Source organism: Heterodontus francisci, chromosome 3, assembly GCF_036365525.1.
Source record: "Heterodontus francisci isolate sHetFra1 chromosome 3, sHetFra1.hap1, whole genome shotgun sequence".
Classification (NCBI taxonomy): Eukaryota; Metazoa; Chordata; class Chondrichthyes; order Heterodontiformes; family Heterodontidae; genus Heterodontus; species Heterodontus francisci.
This window is the reverse complement of record NC_090373.1, coordinates 51,530,873-51,544,242: the sequence shown is the minus strand read 5'-3', so window position 1 is coordinate 51,544,242 and position 13,370 is coordinate 51,530,873. Positions and strand designations below refer to the sequence as shown.

At 40.9% G+C, this 13,370-nt stretch overlaps 1 protein-coding gene across 2 annotated transcripts in view; it reads left to right on the top strand.

The window, feature by feature from the left end:
- The window catches only part of LOC137356241 (peroxidasin homolog), a 346,740-nt gene that overhangs the window by 302,478 nt on the left and 30,892 nt on the right, over positions 1-13,370 (top strand). For both annotated transcript variants that reach the window (XM_068022122.1, XM_068022116.1), the window contains 3 exons: positions 3,049-4,552; positions 7,160-7,294; positions 9,151-9,359. In XM_068022122.1, the coding sequence (XP_067878223.1) occupies positions 3,049-4,552; positions 7,160-7,294; positions 9,151-9,359 (1,848 nt within the window). The remainder of the gene's footprint in view (positions 1-3,048; positions 4,553-7,159; positions 7,295-9,150; positions 9,360-13,370) is intronic.

Sequence of the window (13,370 nt, the reverse complement as noted above, 5' to 3'; positions counted from 1 at the left end):
CACTGGAGAGAGTGCAGAAGAGATTCACCAGGATGTTGCTTGGGCTGGAGCATTTCAACTATGAAGCAGGGGGCATCGATTTAAGGTAAGGGGGAAGAGGCTTAGAGGGGATTTGAGGAAAAACTTTTACACTCAGAGGGTGGTTGGAATCTGGAACACACTGCCTGACGAGGTGGTGGAGGCAGGAACTCTCACAACATTTAAGAAGTATTTAGATGAGAACTTGAAATACCATAGCATTAAAGGCTGTGGCCCAAGTGCTGGAAAATGGGATTAGAATAGTTAGGTGCTTGATGGCCGGCACAGACACGATGGGCCAAAGGGCCTGTTTCTGTGCTGTATGACTCTATGACACAGTCAGAGCACTGCAGCATTTTTATTTTGCTTCATAAGAGAGCCTTTTGAGGAGACCAGCAATATCCATTACCAGTAACAAAAAAAAGGTGTCAATGAATGGAGCTTGTACTATACCAGGCTATCACAAAACCTTCAAATGAAGAACGATTAAATTCTTCCAACTCTAAACTTATGGAATCATTGGAAACCTCTGAGTTACAATAGAAAAGTGAACAAAAGAATGTGAGATGTACAATAAGCTGTATTTTCCTTTCTAAGCATACTTGGCACAAAATTTATTAAAAACAGCCACATGGCATTGTCTTAACGTAAATTAGCCAAAGTGTTCCTTGAACAAAGTCACTATTTTGGAATTTGGCCCTTAGCCAAATGTTAGAGTATCCTGATTCTACATTGTACAATGGAACGAATCTGATGACAGTACTCATCTATGTTGCCTGACATTGATTGTGCATTACTGGAAAATTACTGGATCTTTAATGGAAGCTAGTCACGATAGTAACTTTTAGATTGTTAGTCTTTTGAGAATGGTATCTTTTAAAATGCTTAGTGTACATGTTCGATTTCAGAGCTCCTCTAATTTACCCTTTGACTGATTCATATTTCTATAAGTGTTACAAATCCACTTAAATTACTTTTATTTCTGTTTAAGCCGAGATTATTAGTCTTATTACTGTGATCAGGCTATTCACCATTGAGACATTCACAACCAAGCCCGATACTGCCTTTTTCACAACTTGCAGCAGAGAATGTTAGACAATATCTAGGAAACCGGGTTTTCTCCCCTTGCCCGAGAACATTAAGGTTCGCTGCTGCCCTTGCTGAGATTATCCAACTCAGTAGAGGCAACGGATTTATCCTGGTCCTCTGAGTCTCTGTGGCTCACCACTACACAATGTAGTGCAATTATACACTGCAATTTGCACTATTATACCTGCACTCGTGTCTATTACTGTCATCTCTTACATTTTATTTTACATTTGACTCTTGATTTATTTACCTTGGTTGCCACCTCTCCCATTTCCCTCATAGAGCTAATGACAGCAGGTATTTTCCATTTCATTCATTTAGTTTCAGATTGTGTGGTTCTCTTTGTGGACTTTGGTGTGAATTTCTCCAAATCAGAGTGCTGTCTTCACATCTCCCAGCTCTAATGTTAGATTAACAGTGTTCTTGTTCCCTGCTGCCTGTTATTCAAATTATAAAGTTGGTACCCTTTCAAACATTTGTTAAAAGACTGCTGCCATTTAGTTGAAAAAGGTACCAAAAAACATTAATAAAGTGGTTTCTGTGAAGTTTGGTTGTTGAATGTACATTGGGAGTTTCTAATACCTCCGGTTGTTCACTTTACTTATTGCACAAAGATCAAATCATTTAATTGTTTTAACACAGTGACTCCTGACAACAGAGCCTGCGTAGAGCGATCGCGGATGTCATTTGCCAGCTTGCCAGTATGAATACACGCGCTGACAACACCACGCAATGACGTCCTCACCCCTCAATAGCCACGATCGCCGCCTCCATTCCCCCTAACAGGACCCCGCTTCAATCACATCGATCTGTGTCAGTGTGTTCCATAGGTTCATCACCAATGAATACTTTTAATCACTGCTCTTGTCTTGCTGCAACTCGCTGGTTTCATAGTGCAAATTGGAAATGAAAGCATTTGGCAAGCTACTGTTAACAGGGAAACTTTGGGGCAAGAGTGATCTGAGCAGAACTGGCAGTTGGAAACCTGAAACTAAAGAAAAGGTGCACGGCACTTTTTAAGTAAAGGCTGTTGAAACTACCGCAGTGCTTTTTAAATAAAAAGCAACAAGAGAAAAGCTCCCTTTTCCTGGTTCCCCATTTGGTTTGCTCTCAAGGCACATACTAAAATGAAGATTTGACAATTATCTGTTTGCTTAGAAGCTAACATATTTTTAAAAGTGCACTATCCTGTGTTCCTGATTCAGAAGTCAGAAAATAAAGAGTTACTTTTTAAATTCTTTTCAGTTCCATTTAAACTTTACATAACTAGCAGATTTGAAGAAATAAGTCAATGGTTATATACTTTTAAAGTGAGCAAACAGGAATGTTTTGGATTGAAAACAACTAACGTACCTAATGAATTCTTTGGTTAAAATTTAAACTGTGATAAAAACATACCTTTTATATAGACCTGTAATATAGGAAAACATCCAAAGGCACTCCACAGAGATGCAAGGAATAAAATGGGATGCTAAGACAAAGGAGATATTAGGGTTGTTCAAAAGCTTGACTGAAGAGGTGAGTTTAAGGAGGGCCTTGAAGGTGACTGAGGGGTTTAGAAAGGGAATGCCACACCTTGGGGTCTAGATGACTGAAGGTCAATGATGGTGCTGAAGACTGGGTGTTGCAAAAGAAGCTGGAGCCAGAGGATTGGAAAATTCAGCAGATGGTGCATTGTTTAAGAAAATCAAAGATAGAGAGGATTGAACACCAGAAGTAGAATTTTAAAATTGAGGGAGACTGAGAACTGATATATGTCACTGAACACAGAGTAATGGGGGAGCAGAACTTTGTACACAATAGTGTACAAACAGAAGAATTTTGTTGGATAACTTGATGGGCATGTTTTTGTGCAATTAACAGTGGATAATTGATTCCACTTTCAGACTAAATTGTAATGTCTGCAGAAATGTGATTTCCATTTGCTTTTTCTTTCAATAGGTTTTCGCTATAATGACCTTTTGTCGCCAAGATTCCTGAACCTAGTGGCAAATCTGTCTGGTTGCACAGCCCACCGCCGAATCAATAACTGTTCCGACATTTGTTTTCATCAGAAGTACCGATCTCATGATGGAACATGCAACAATCTCCAGCACCCTATGTGGGGAGCTTCCCTTACAGCCTTTGAGCGCCTTTTAAAATCAGTCTATGAAAATGGGTTTAATCTGCCAAGAGGAATTAATCGGAACCAGTTTTACAATGGATTTCCTCTCCCTCTACCTCGCCTCATTTCAACCTCTCTGGTAGGCACTGATACCATTACACCTGATGACCAGTACACACACATGTTGATGCAGTGGGGTCAGTTCCTCGACCATGATCTGGACCTGACTGTTGCAGCACTAAGCCTTTCCAGGTTTTCAGATGGTCAGCATTGCAGTTCAGTCTGCACAAATGATCCACCATGCTTTCCCATCTTGGTTCCTCAAAATGACCCCAGAGTGCGTAATGGGGCACGATGCATGTTCTTCGTTCGCTCTAGCCCTGTCTGTGGAAGTGGGATGACATCTTTGTTAATGGAATCTGTGTATCCACGGGAACAGATCAATCAGTTGACCTCTTATATCGATGCATCCAACGTCTATGGGAGCTCAGATCAGGAAGCTGAAGAAATACGTGACTTGGCTAGTCAACGAGGCCTGTTAAAGCAAGGGATAGCACATCGATTAGGGAAACCCCTTTTACCATTTGCTACTGGTCCACCAACTGAATGTATGAGAGATGAAAATGAAAGTCCAATTCCTTGTTTCCTGGCTGGAGATCAGCGTTCCAATGAACACATGGGTTTAACTAGTATGCACACAGTCTGGTTTAGGGAACACAACCGAATCGCCACTGAGCTCCTAAAATTGAATCCGCATTGGGATGGCGAGACAATCTACCATGAAGCACGTAAAATAGTTGGTGCCCAGATGCAGCACATAACCTATAGTCATTGGCTACCTAAAATTCTTGGTGACGTTGGAATGAAGAAGTTTGGGGACTATAAAGGCTATGATCCTAATGTTAATGCTGGAATAGTGAATGTGTTTGCTACTGCAGCTTTTAGATTTGGGCACACACTTATTAACCCTATTCTCTACCGCTTGGATGATACATTTCAACCTATTCCTCAAGGCCACCTTCCTCTTCACAAAGCATTCTTCTCTCCATTCAGAATAGTGAATGAGGGTGGCATTGACCCATTGCTGCGAGGTTTGTTTGCTGTACCAGGAAAAATGCGAGTCCCGACAGAGCTGGTAAATACAGAGCTAACTGAACGACTTTTCTCCATGGCACATGCAGTGGCACTGGATTTAGCTTCTATGAACATTCAGAGAGGTAGAGATCATGGGATACCTCCTTACAATGATTACAGAGTGTACTGCAATCTAACCTCAGTTCATGATTTTGAGGACTTGAAAAATGAAATTAAGAATCCACGAATTAGGGAAAAACTCATGAAGTAAGTGAGGTCATTTTGATAGCTTAAATTCTTAATAGTTATGAGCAGTAAAACTTGTGTCTTGTAAATACACAGATTGATGAAACATTATGGTCCCAAAATTCTATAAGAGGTAGCTCAGAGATGATGGATGCACGGGTTTTTCAAAATTCCCTAGATTCTAGAACAATTACAGCAGTTTGGAAGTTAGCAAATGTAACATCGCTATTCAAGAAGGGAGGAAGAGAGAAAACTAAGAACTACAGGGCAGCTCGCCTGACATCAGTCATTGGGAAAGTGCTGGAATCTATTATTAAGAAAATCTTAACAATGCATTTTAAAAAAAATCGTAGTATGATCAGACAAAGTCAACATGGTTTTACAAAAGTGAAATTGTGTTTGACAAATTTGTTAGACTTTTTTGTGGATGTAACTAGTAGGGTAGATAAAGGGGAGGCAGTAGATGTAGTATATTTGGATTTCCAAAACACATTTTATAAGGTGCCACACAAAAGGCTAATAATATACGAGATAAGCACACATGGAGTTGGGGGTAATATGTTTGCATGGGTAGAGGATTAGTTAATGGACAGGAAGCAAAGATTAAGGATAAACAGGGCATTTTCAAGTTGGCAGGCTGTAACTTGGGAGTGCCGTAAATACCAGTGCTGGTGCCTTAGCTATTTTCAATTGATACTAAAAGCTTAGACAAAGAGACGGAGAGGAATGTATCTGTGTTTGCTGATGATACAAAGCTAAGTGGGATTTTTGAGCTATAAGGAGGACACAAAGAGGCTGTAAAGAGATATAGACAGGATAAGTGAATGGACAACAAGGTGGCAGATAGAGTATAATGCTGGGACAGCTTGAGGTTATTCAGTTTGGTATTAAGACGAGAAAAGCATCATGGTTACTTTTCTCAAACTGCCATGGAGGGAATTAAGTTCTCTGGATTTTTGGTCCAGGCCCCTGGATTACTTTGCTAGTAACATAACCATTATACCACCATACCCCCTAAAAATGAATTGAAGAAGCTGGCTTAAAACTGATTATTATTTTTTAAAAGAGGTACAACTTCGAAATGTTGATGTTCAGAAAGACTTGGTGTACTTGTACAAGGAACACAAAGTCAGCCTGTGGGCACATCAGGCAATTAGAGCAGCAAATGGCATGTTGGCCTTCATTGCAAGGGGATTGGAGTACAGGAGTAAGGAAGTCATGCTGCAATTGTACAGAGCTTTGGTGAGTTCATACCTGGAGTAGTATGTGCAGTTTTGGTCTCCATATTTAAGGAAGGATGTACTTTCATTGGAAGCGGTACAGGGAAGGTTCACTGGATTGGTTTCTGGGATGAGAGGGTTGTCCTGTGATGAGAGGAGTAAATTGGGCCGATTCTCTCTGGAGTTCAGAAGAATGAGAGGTGATCTCATTGAAACATATAAGATTCTGAAGGGACTTGACAGGGTAGACACTAAGAGGTGGGGCACAGCCTCAGGATAAGAGATCAATCATTTAGGACTGAGATGAGGAGAAACTTCTCCACTCAAAGGGTTGCAAATCTTTGAAATTCTCTACCTCAGAGGGTTTTGGATGCTCCATCCTTGATTATGTTGAAGGCTGAGAAGATTTTTGGTCTCTCAGGGAATCAAGGGATTTGGGGAGTGGGCAGGAAAGTAGAGTTGAGGTAGAAGATCAGCCATGATCGTATTGAATGGTGGAGCAGGCTTGACGGACCATATGGTCTGCTCCTGCTCCTATTATTTCAAATTGGGCTCACAATTGTATTGTTGGAGCCCAATTTAAATAGGTTAATAAATCTCTCCACGGCATGTTGGGGTTAGGTTGCATGGATTTCACATTTTAACACCCCAGCCCTCCCAAACCCATCATTGGAAGATTAATATAAAGGCTGAGGATGTGAGAACATGGTTTAAAAGGTCCATCTTTATAAATGCTTGTAATTATCCTTCATTCCAAATAGATTAGATTTATTGATCCAAGAGAAAAACTGAATGTAGAATTTGTGTGTACTAAACTAATATACAAGTTGCGCCACCATGCTGGATGGCCAAGTGACAAAATTACTGTCTGAAATTTCATGTCGCGAGAAAACCTTTGTGATGTTTGAAAAATTATTCTTCAGTCTCACAATATGGGTGCCACTGGCAAGGTAAGCATTTTCTGCCTTTCCCTAGTTGCTCTGACTGAGTGGCTTGCAAAGCTAAAGGGCAAGAAGTGAATGTCAGAGGATAGTTATAAATAGTTGGTGTGAATCTGGAGCTAAGTATCGGCCATGTCGGGGAAGGATGACAGAGTTTCTTCCTTAAAGAGCATCAGCGAGCCAGTTGGGTTTTTACGACAATCCAACAGCATCATGGTTACTTTTCTCAAACTGGCATGGAGGGAATTAAGTTCTCTGGATTTTTGGTCCAGGCCCCTGGATTACTATGCTAGTAACATAACCATTATACTACCATATCCCCTAAAAATGAATTGAAGGAGCTGGCTTAAAACTGATTATTATTTTCAACTTGTTAAATGCACAGATAGAGATTAGAAAACTGCCATGTTGGAGAGCCTTTGTCAAAACTGTGAGAATTGTTTCTCTCCTCCCTTTGATTCTTACAGCTTATATGGTACACCCTTCAACATAGACCTATTCCCTGCATTAATGGTGGAGGACTTGATACCCGGAACCAGATTGGGACCTACTCTTTTGTGCTTGTTGGTTACACAATTTAAACGTCTTCGAGATGGTGATAGGTAAGCAGCAACTACCGTAATGTTGGTTTATGTCCTTTATATTTCCATCGAGAACGTGTTGCTTACTTTTCGTGGTCACAAGCTGTACTTTGTATTTTTCTACAGCTCTCTCTCTCTCTCTCTGTCTCTCTCTGTCTCTGTCTCTCTCTCTCTCTGTGTCTCTCTCTCTTTGTCTCTCTCTCTTTGTCTGTGTGTGTGTGTCTCTCTCTCCCTGTGTGTGTCTCTCTCTCTCCCTGTGTGTGTGTGTCTCTCTCTCCCTGTGTGTGTGTCTCTCTCTCTGTGTGTCTCTCTCTCTGTGTGTCTCTCTCTCCCTGTCTCTCTCTCTCTCTCTCTCTCTCCCCCCTTTCTCTCTGTCTCTCTGTCTCCCTCTTTCTGTCTGTCTCTCTCTCTCTGTCTCCCTCCCTGTGTCTGTCTGTCTATCTCTTCCTGAGTCTTTCCCTCTCCCTGCCCCCCTTTCTGTGTGTCCCCCCCCTTTCTGTGTGTCCCCCCCCTTTCTGTGTGTCCCCCCACTTTCTGTGTGTCCTGACCTGAAGGCACGGGAATGCCAGCCGCTGGACCAAAGATTGCAGCGGGTCATCAGGCGGCGATGTAAGCTAATTAAATCAATCATTTTAATTTAATTCAATATTCAAATTGGGATCCCACTGTGAGTGGTTGTGGGGGGTGGCGTAGATGCCACCACTAGGCCTCGCTGCTGCTGGTAATATCAGGCCAGGCCTTCCTGCCATCATGTTGCATGGCAAGCCTCTCCCGGAAGCATTATTCAGCCCCTCCACGATACCCAACGTACCTTGAGGTGACTGCTGAGATAAAAATGCTTTATCTTCCCCACCTGCCTTTTGTAAAGTTGCCTTTGGAGTTTGCTTTAGACTTAATGCTTGGAACAATTAATCTTCAATTTAATGGAGGTGGGTTTCAAATGCTTTCACTTTGTCCCAAGGTTACTGTTGTTGAAAGTCCACTGCTGCCAAAATTCGAATCCATACCTTTGCTAGCTTGGGAGTTAATTAGCTACCCATGTGCTCTCCTTGCAGCCTTTCCTGCCTCCACTTCTTTTAACCTGTAATTTATTTAGGGTACCATGGCATGTATCTTCACCTACACAGAGTCACATACTTAATAGCCCCCACTCTTTCCAAGTGCTAGTGATGTACTTTAAACCAGTAAAGTGATCTTTAAATCCCTGCCATTGCTTTCAGATCCCTCCATGGCCTCACTCCACCCTACCTCGGCAATCTCCTGAAGCTGTACATTCCTCCTCTTGCCTTCCATTTCTTTGACCATATTTATTGCTTGCTCTGTGTGGCTGCTTCTTTAGCTGTTCTCTGCAATAACCTTTATTGATCCTGTCCCCTTGCCATTTTCAAAAGTCTCCAACAAACTCTTCTTCAATCAAACTTTTGTTCCTTCCCATAACTTTATTTCCCTTTCCCTTCACTGTGTAAAGTGTTCTGAAATGTTTTCTGTACACAAGAACCATAGAACTGTAAATTATGACTGAACTCATATGAATATGATTATTGTAAAATAATCTCACTGCTTAATCTTGTAAACCAGGGCATGTGAACATTGCACATAAATATATTAAAATAAAATTTTTGAATTGTTTACATTTTTGCAGGATGTTTTTGTCAAAGGCGAATTGATAATATAAATTTTTTTCAGTATAAAATTTTGCCAATCTAATTGGTGACAATAAATCAAAAGAAACAAATCTGGATCTGTTGACAAGAACTTACGATATAGAATTAAGAGTAAGAGACATCCAGAAGGCATCTGTCATAAAACAATGAACTGAAGCAGCTTTGAAGGACCTTGATAGACCTAAAATTATTCTTTTTCCTATGGGCAAACAGGTTCTGGTATGAGAATCCTGGGGTGTTCACTCCAGCCCAGCTGACTCAGATCAAGCAGACTTCTCTTGCCCGTGTCCTGTGTGACAATGGAGACAACATCACCAGGATACAGCCTGATGTGTTCAGAGTGGCAGAATATCCTCATGGTTATCAGAGCTGTGATGATATACCAAAAATTGACTTGCGGATGTGGCAAGATTGTTGTGAAGGTTTGTAATTACATAATGGATAATGTTTGAGTGGTGGGTGGACACTTGGACATATTGAAGCTATTTGGTGCTATATTATACTGTTTATAAGGAATATAATATGGAATTCTTGCTTACCAAGGCAGTTCTTACACTGTGAGTAATTAATTGCATCTGTTATAAAAGCTGTAGCTATTTAGCGGCAGTCATATGTTGAAGCAATGGTGTGAAGTTTGAGGGTTATTTTGTATGTTCTGTTGTGGAGTTTCTGCGTTCTTTACAATTCTTTCTGCCCTCCACGCTTCCCAAAATACCTCGTTCAGTGGTAAGGATCATTTTTTTTTTTGTTAGAGGCCTTTTTTAACTTTCAAATGCGAGTTCAAGTCTTTTATAATGTTTCTATTTTTCATTTTTAGAGGGTGTAAATTTTCTTCATAATACCTTGCTATATATAGAAAACATCCCAACATGTTTTGCGGAAGAGAAATGGGAACTAAACAATAGTTTGGAGTGCTGACCAAAATCATAGTTTAAAAATTTTAAATCTAGAGAAATGGGTAAAAAGTTGGAGAGGTTTAGGGAGAGCATTCTAGAAAATAAGAACAAGATGGTTCAAGTTTCTGCACCACAGTTGAAATTCTTTGCAGTCTTTGAATTGGTGACAAGAGGTCAATGGGGTGAACAAGCAAAATTTATTATGGAATAGGATCTAGACTGTGAAATTTTGGATGATTTGGAAATTATGAAAGGCAGTGCTCAGGAAACTGACAAGGATGTCACGAAAGAAATCAAGCGTGGAGATAAAGGATTTCAGTAATGGTGTGAATGCAGTAAGGGTGGAGACAGGCAGTGTTGAAATGAAACAAGTGGTCTTGCTGATGGATACAACATAAGATTTGAAGCTCAGTTCTGTGCTGAAAAGAACACTGTGCATGATTTGTCTCAACCTGAGCAAGCAGCTTATGGACTTGGTGTTGGTAGTGTGGATATGGAGTTTCTGGCAGGGTTCAAAAATACTTTGATGTTCAGTAAGCATGGAGAAGTGTTGATTGGGTAGTGAGAGTGTTGAGGGAGCAAGACCCAAGTTTAGTAGAGCAAAAGAATCTGATATTGGTGGAGGGGGAAATGGAGGAGAAAGCTACAGATTCAGAGGGTGAGGACTAAGTTGAGGAAAGGGATGGTGATTGGGGGGGGGGGCTGTGGGGAGGGACGTGGGGGCGGTAGTTGATGGTTGGAGATGGCGTTGGTATGGATTCCCAGTTTAATCTACTTTGCAGATGGATTTCAAATTGAGCAAATGCATCTCGCAATTCATCAGTATCAACTTGTATTTAAAAAGGAAAATCAAGGCACTTCAGAGGTGTAAACAGCACACAAAAGGATATTGAGCCTTGCATTTATATAGCACCTTGAACGTCGTAAAATATCCCAAGGCACTTCACAGTAGCATTGTCAAACAAAATTTGACACTGAGTCACATACGGGGATATTAGGACAAAGGGAGCATCGAAAAGGAGGAGAGAGATAGAAAGGTGGAATTCCACAGTTTAGGGCTTAAATAGTTGAAGGTACCCCTGCCAATGTAAGAGGGATTAAAATTGGGGTTGCGCAGAAGGCCAGAATTTGAAGTGCACAGAGATCTCGGAGGGTTGTAGTGCTGGAGGAGGTTATAGAGATGGGGAAGAGCAAGGCCATGGAGGGATTTGAAACTAATATATGAATTTTAAAATCAAGGCATTGCCAGACCAGGAGCCAATGTAGGTCAGGGAATACCGGGATGGTGTGTGGTCCAGACTCGGTATAAGTTGGGAAACTGAGTTTTGGATGAGTTAAAAGGAGGAGATGTTCAAGGGGATGGTGGCCAAAAGCTTGGCAGAGGTGGCCTTTAAGAGGGTCTTAGAGGAGAAGAGGGAAGTAGAGATGTTTGGGGATGGAATTCCATTCTGAGATAACTGATGTGGTAAAGGGAGGGAGGGATGCACAAGCGGCTAAAGTTGCAGGAACATAGAGTTTTGTGTAGTTTGTAGTTCATGCCTGGTTTTGTTAATGCTTTGCAATTGGAATGAAAGAATATAAATCTTTAGTTACTTATTTTCTGCCTTTCCTTCCCCCTCCCTATTCTGAATACAGAAAATCCTGACTTCTTTGTCACATCTGGGTTCAACATTATTATAAATACATCCTTTCCATTTCCGGCCAAGTGGAAAGTTTTCCAACTGCAAAACTGGTTTAGCCATTTATCAAATACGAACGGGTTCTTGGATGTGATTTAATCAAAGGAGTGGGACTGTAACTGCAGCTGCGTTTTTTAAATGGAATTTTCAGTTAAGAAGTGTTAAATAATTTAGTATGCTTCTAGCAAAAGTTTATAAAAAAAAAAAATCTTGCAAGTTGATCAGCATCTGAAAACATAAATTACAGGTTAATGTTTAAGGTCGACCCTTTTTCAGAGCTTTTTGTCTCTCAGCGATGATCTTTCGTGTATTCCTGTTTATTAAAGTACCTGTGGCATAGAACAGTTGCTTTGAGTTGCTTATTCCACATGTTTTCAGAAGGGTCTTATTTTCCCCAGTAACAAGCAAAGTTTTCTCTCTTTTCAGTGAGAATTGCTATCATTCTGATTTACACTAAAATCACTTGATCTAAGATTTCCTGCACAAGTGCTTTTAAATATAGTTATGTGACATTTTACTGCAATGTAGTTGTAAAATTGTCTGTCCTTGATGTATTTTGTCATCCTATTATAGTCTAGTCAGGTTTCTAACACTGAAATGGAAACTGGAGGAAAGATAATGTTGCATTCTTATGTGTGAAGTTGCTGGCAGAATGGAATGATTTCCATTCATTCAGCTTTGGTTGGACATTGTCTAGACTAATGCACTGTAGCTATTACTTCTGTTTGTATTCACTAGTTCAGAAGGAGCCAATATTCTCGTTTGAAATAGCAGATGTCTTGAATTAAAGGGACAGCCAGAAGTGACGCACCTTTTTGAATCTTGTGCAAAATTGAATTTCAACGGGCACAACATGGTCATATCTTCATATCAAAGTTGAGAAAATTTTCCTAAAGTTCTTGGATTTTTGTTTTGGTTCAAGTGCATTTTTTTTCAACTCAAGGATTTGAAATGAGAGTCTTTGCCCGTGTGACAAATCAATAGGAGTCTGGCTCCAAAGTTTTACTGGGGAATGACAAACACAAGGAAAGCCAGATGCAGCCACTAGAGGTGCTGGTCAAAAGAGCAGCAGTATGGGTAACAATATTTGATGTCAACAAAGAGCCACCTAATCTTGTGGCCCTGGTCACACAATTAAGCAACAAAGTCCATAAATTGATGACATATCACTTCATAGAAACATAGAAAGTAGGAGCAGGAGTAGGCCATTTGGCCCTTCGAGCCTGCTCCACCATTCATTATGATCATGGCTGATCATTCAACTCAGTAACCTGTTCCGGCTTTTGCCCCATTCCCTTTAGACCCAAGAGCTATATCTAACTCCTTTTTGAAAACATTCAATGTTTTGGCCTCAACTGCTTTCTCTGGTAGTGAATTCCACAGACTCACCACTCTCTGGGTGAAGAAATTACTCCTCACCTCAGTCCTGAAAGGTTTACGCCGTATCCTTAGACTATGACCCCTGGTTCTGGACTCCCCCACCATTGGGAACATCCTTCCTGCATCTACCCTATCAAGTCCTGTTAGACTGAGATCCCCTCTTCTGAACTCCAGCGAATATAATCCTAACTGACTCAATCTCTCCTCATACGTCAGACCCGCCATCCCAGGAATCAGTCTGGTAAACCTTTGCTGCACTCCCTCTATAGCAAGAACATCCTTCCTCAGATAAGGAGACCAAAACTGCACACAATGTTCCAAGTGTGGCCTCATCAAGGCCCTCTATAATTGCAGCAAGACATACCTGCTTCTGTACTCGAATCCTCTCGCTATGAAGGCCAACATACCATTTGCCGTTTTTACCGCCTGTTGCACCTGCATGCTTACCTTCAGTGACTGGTGTACGAGAACACCCAGG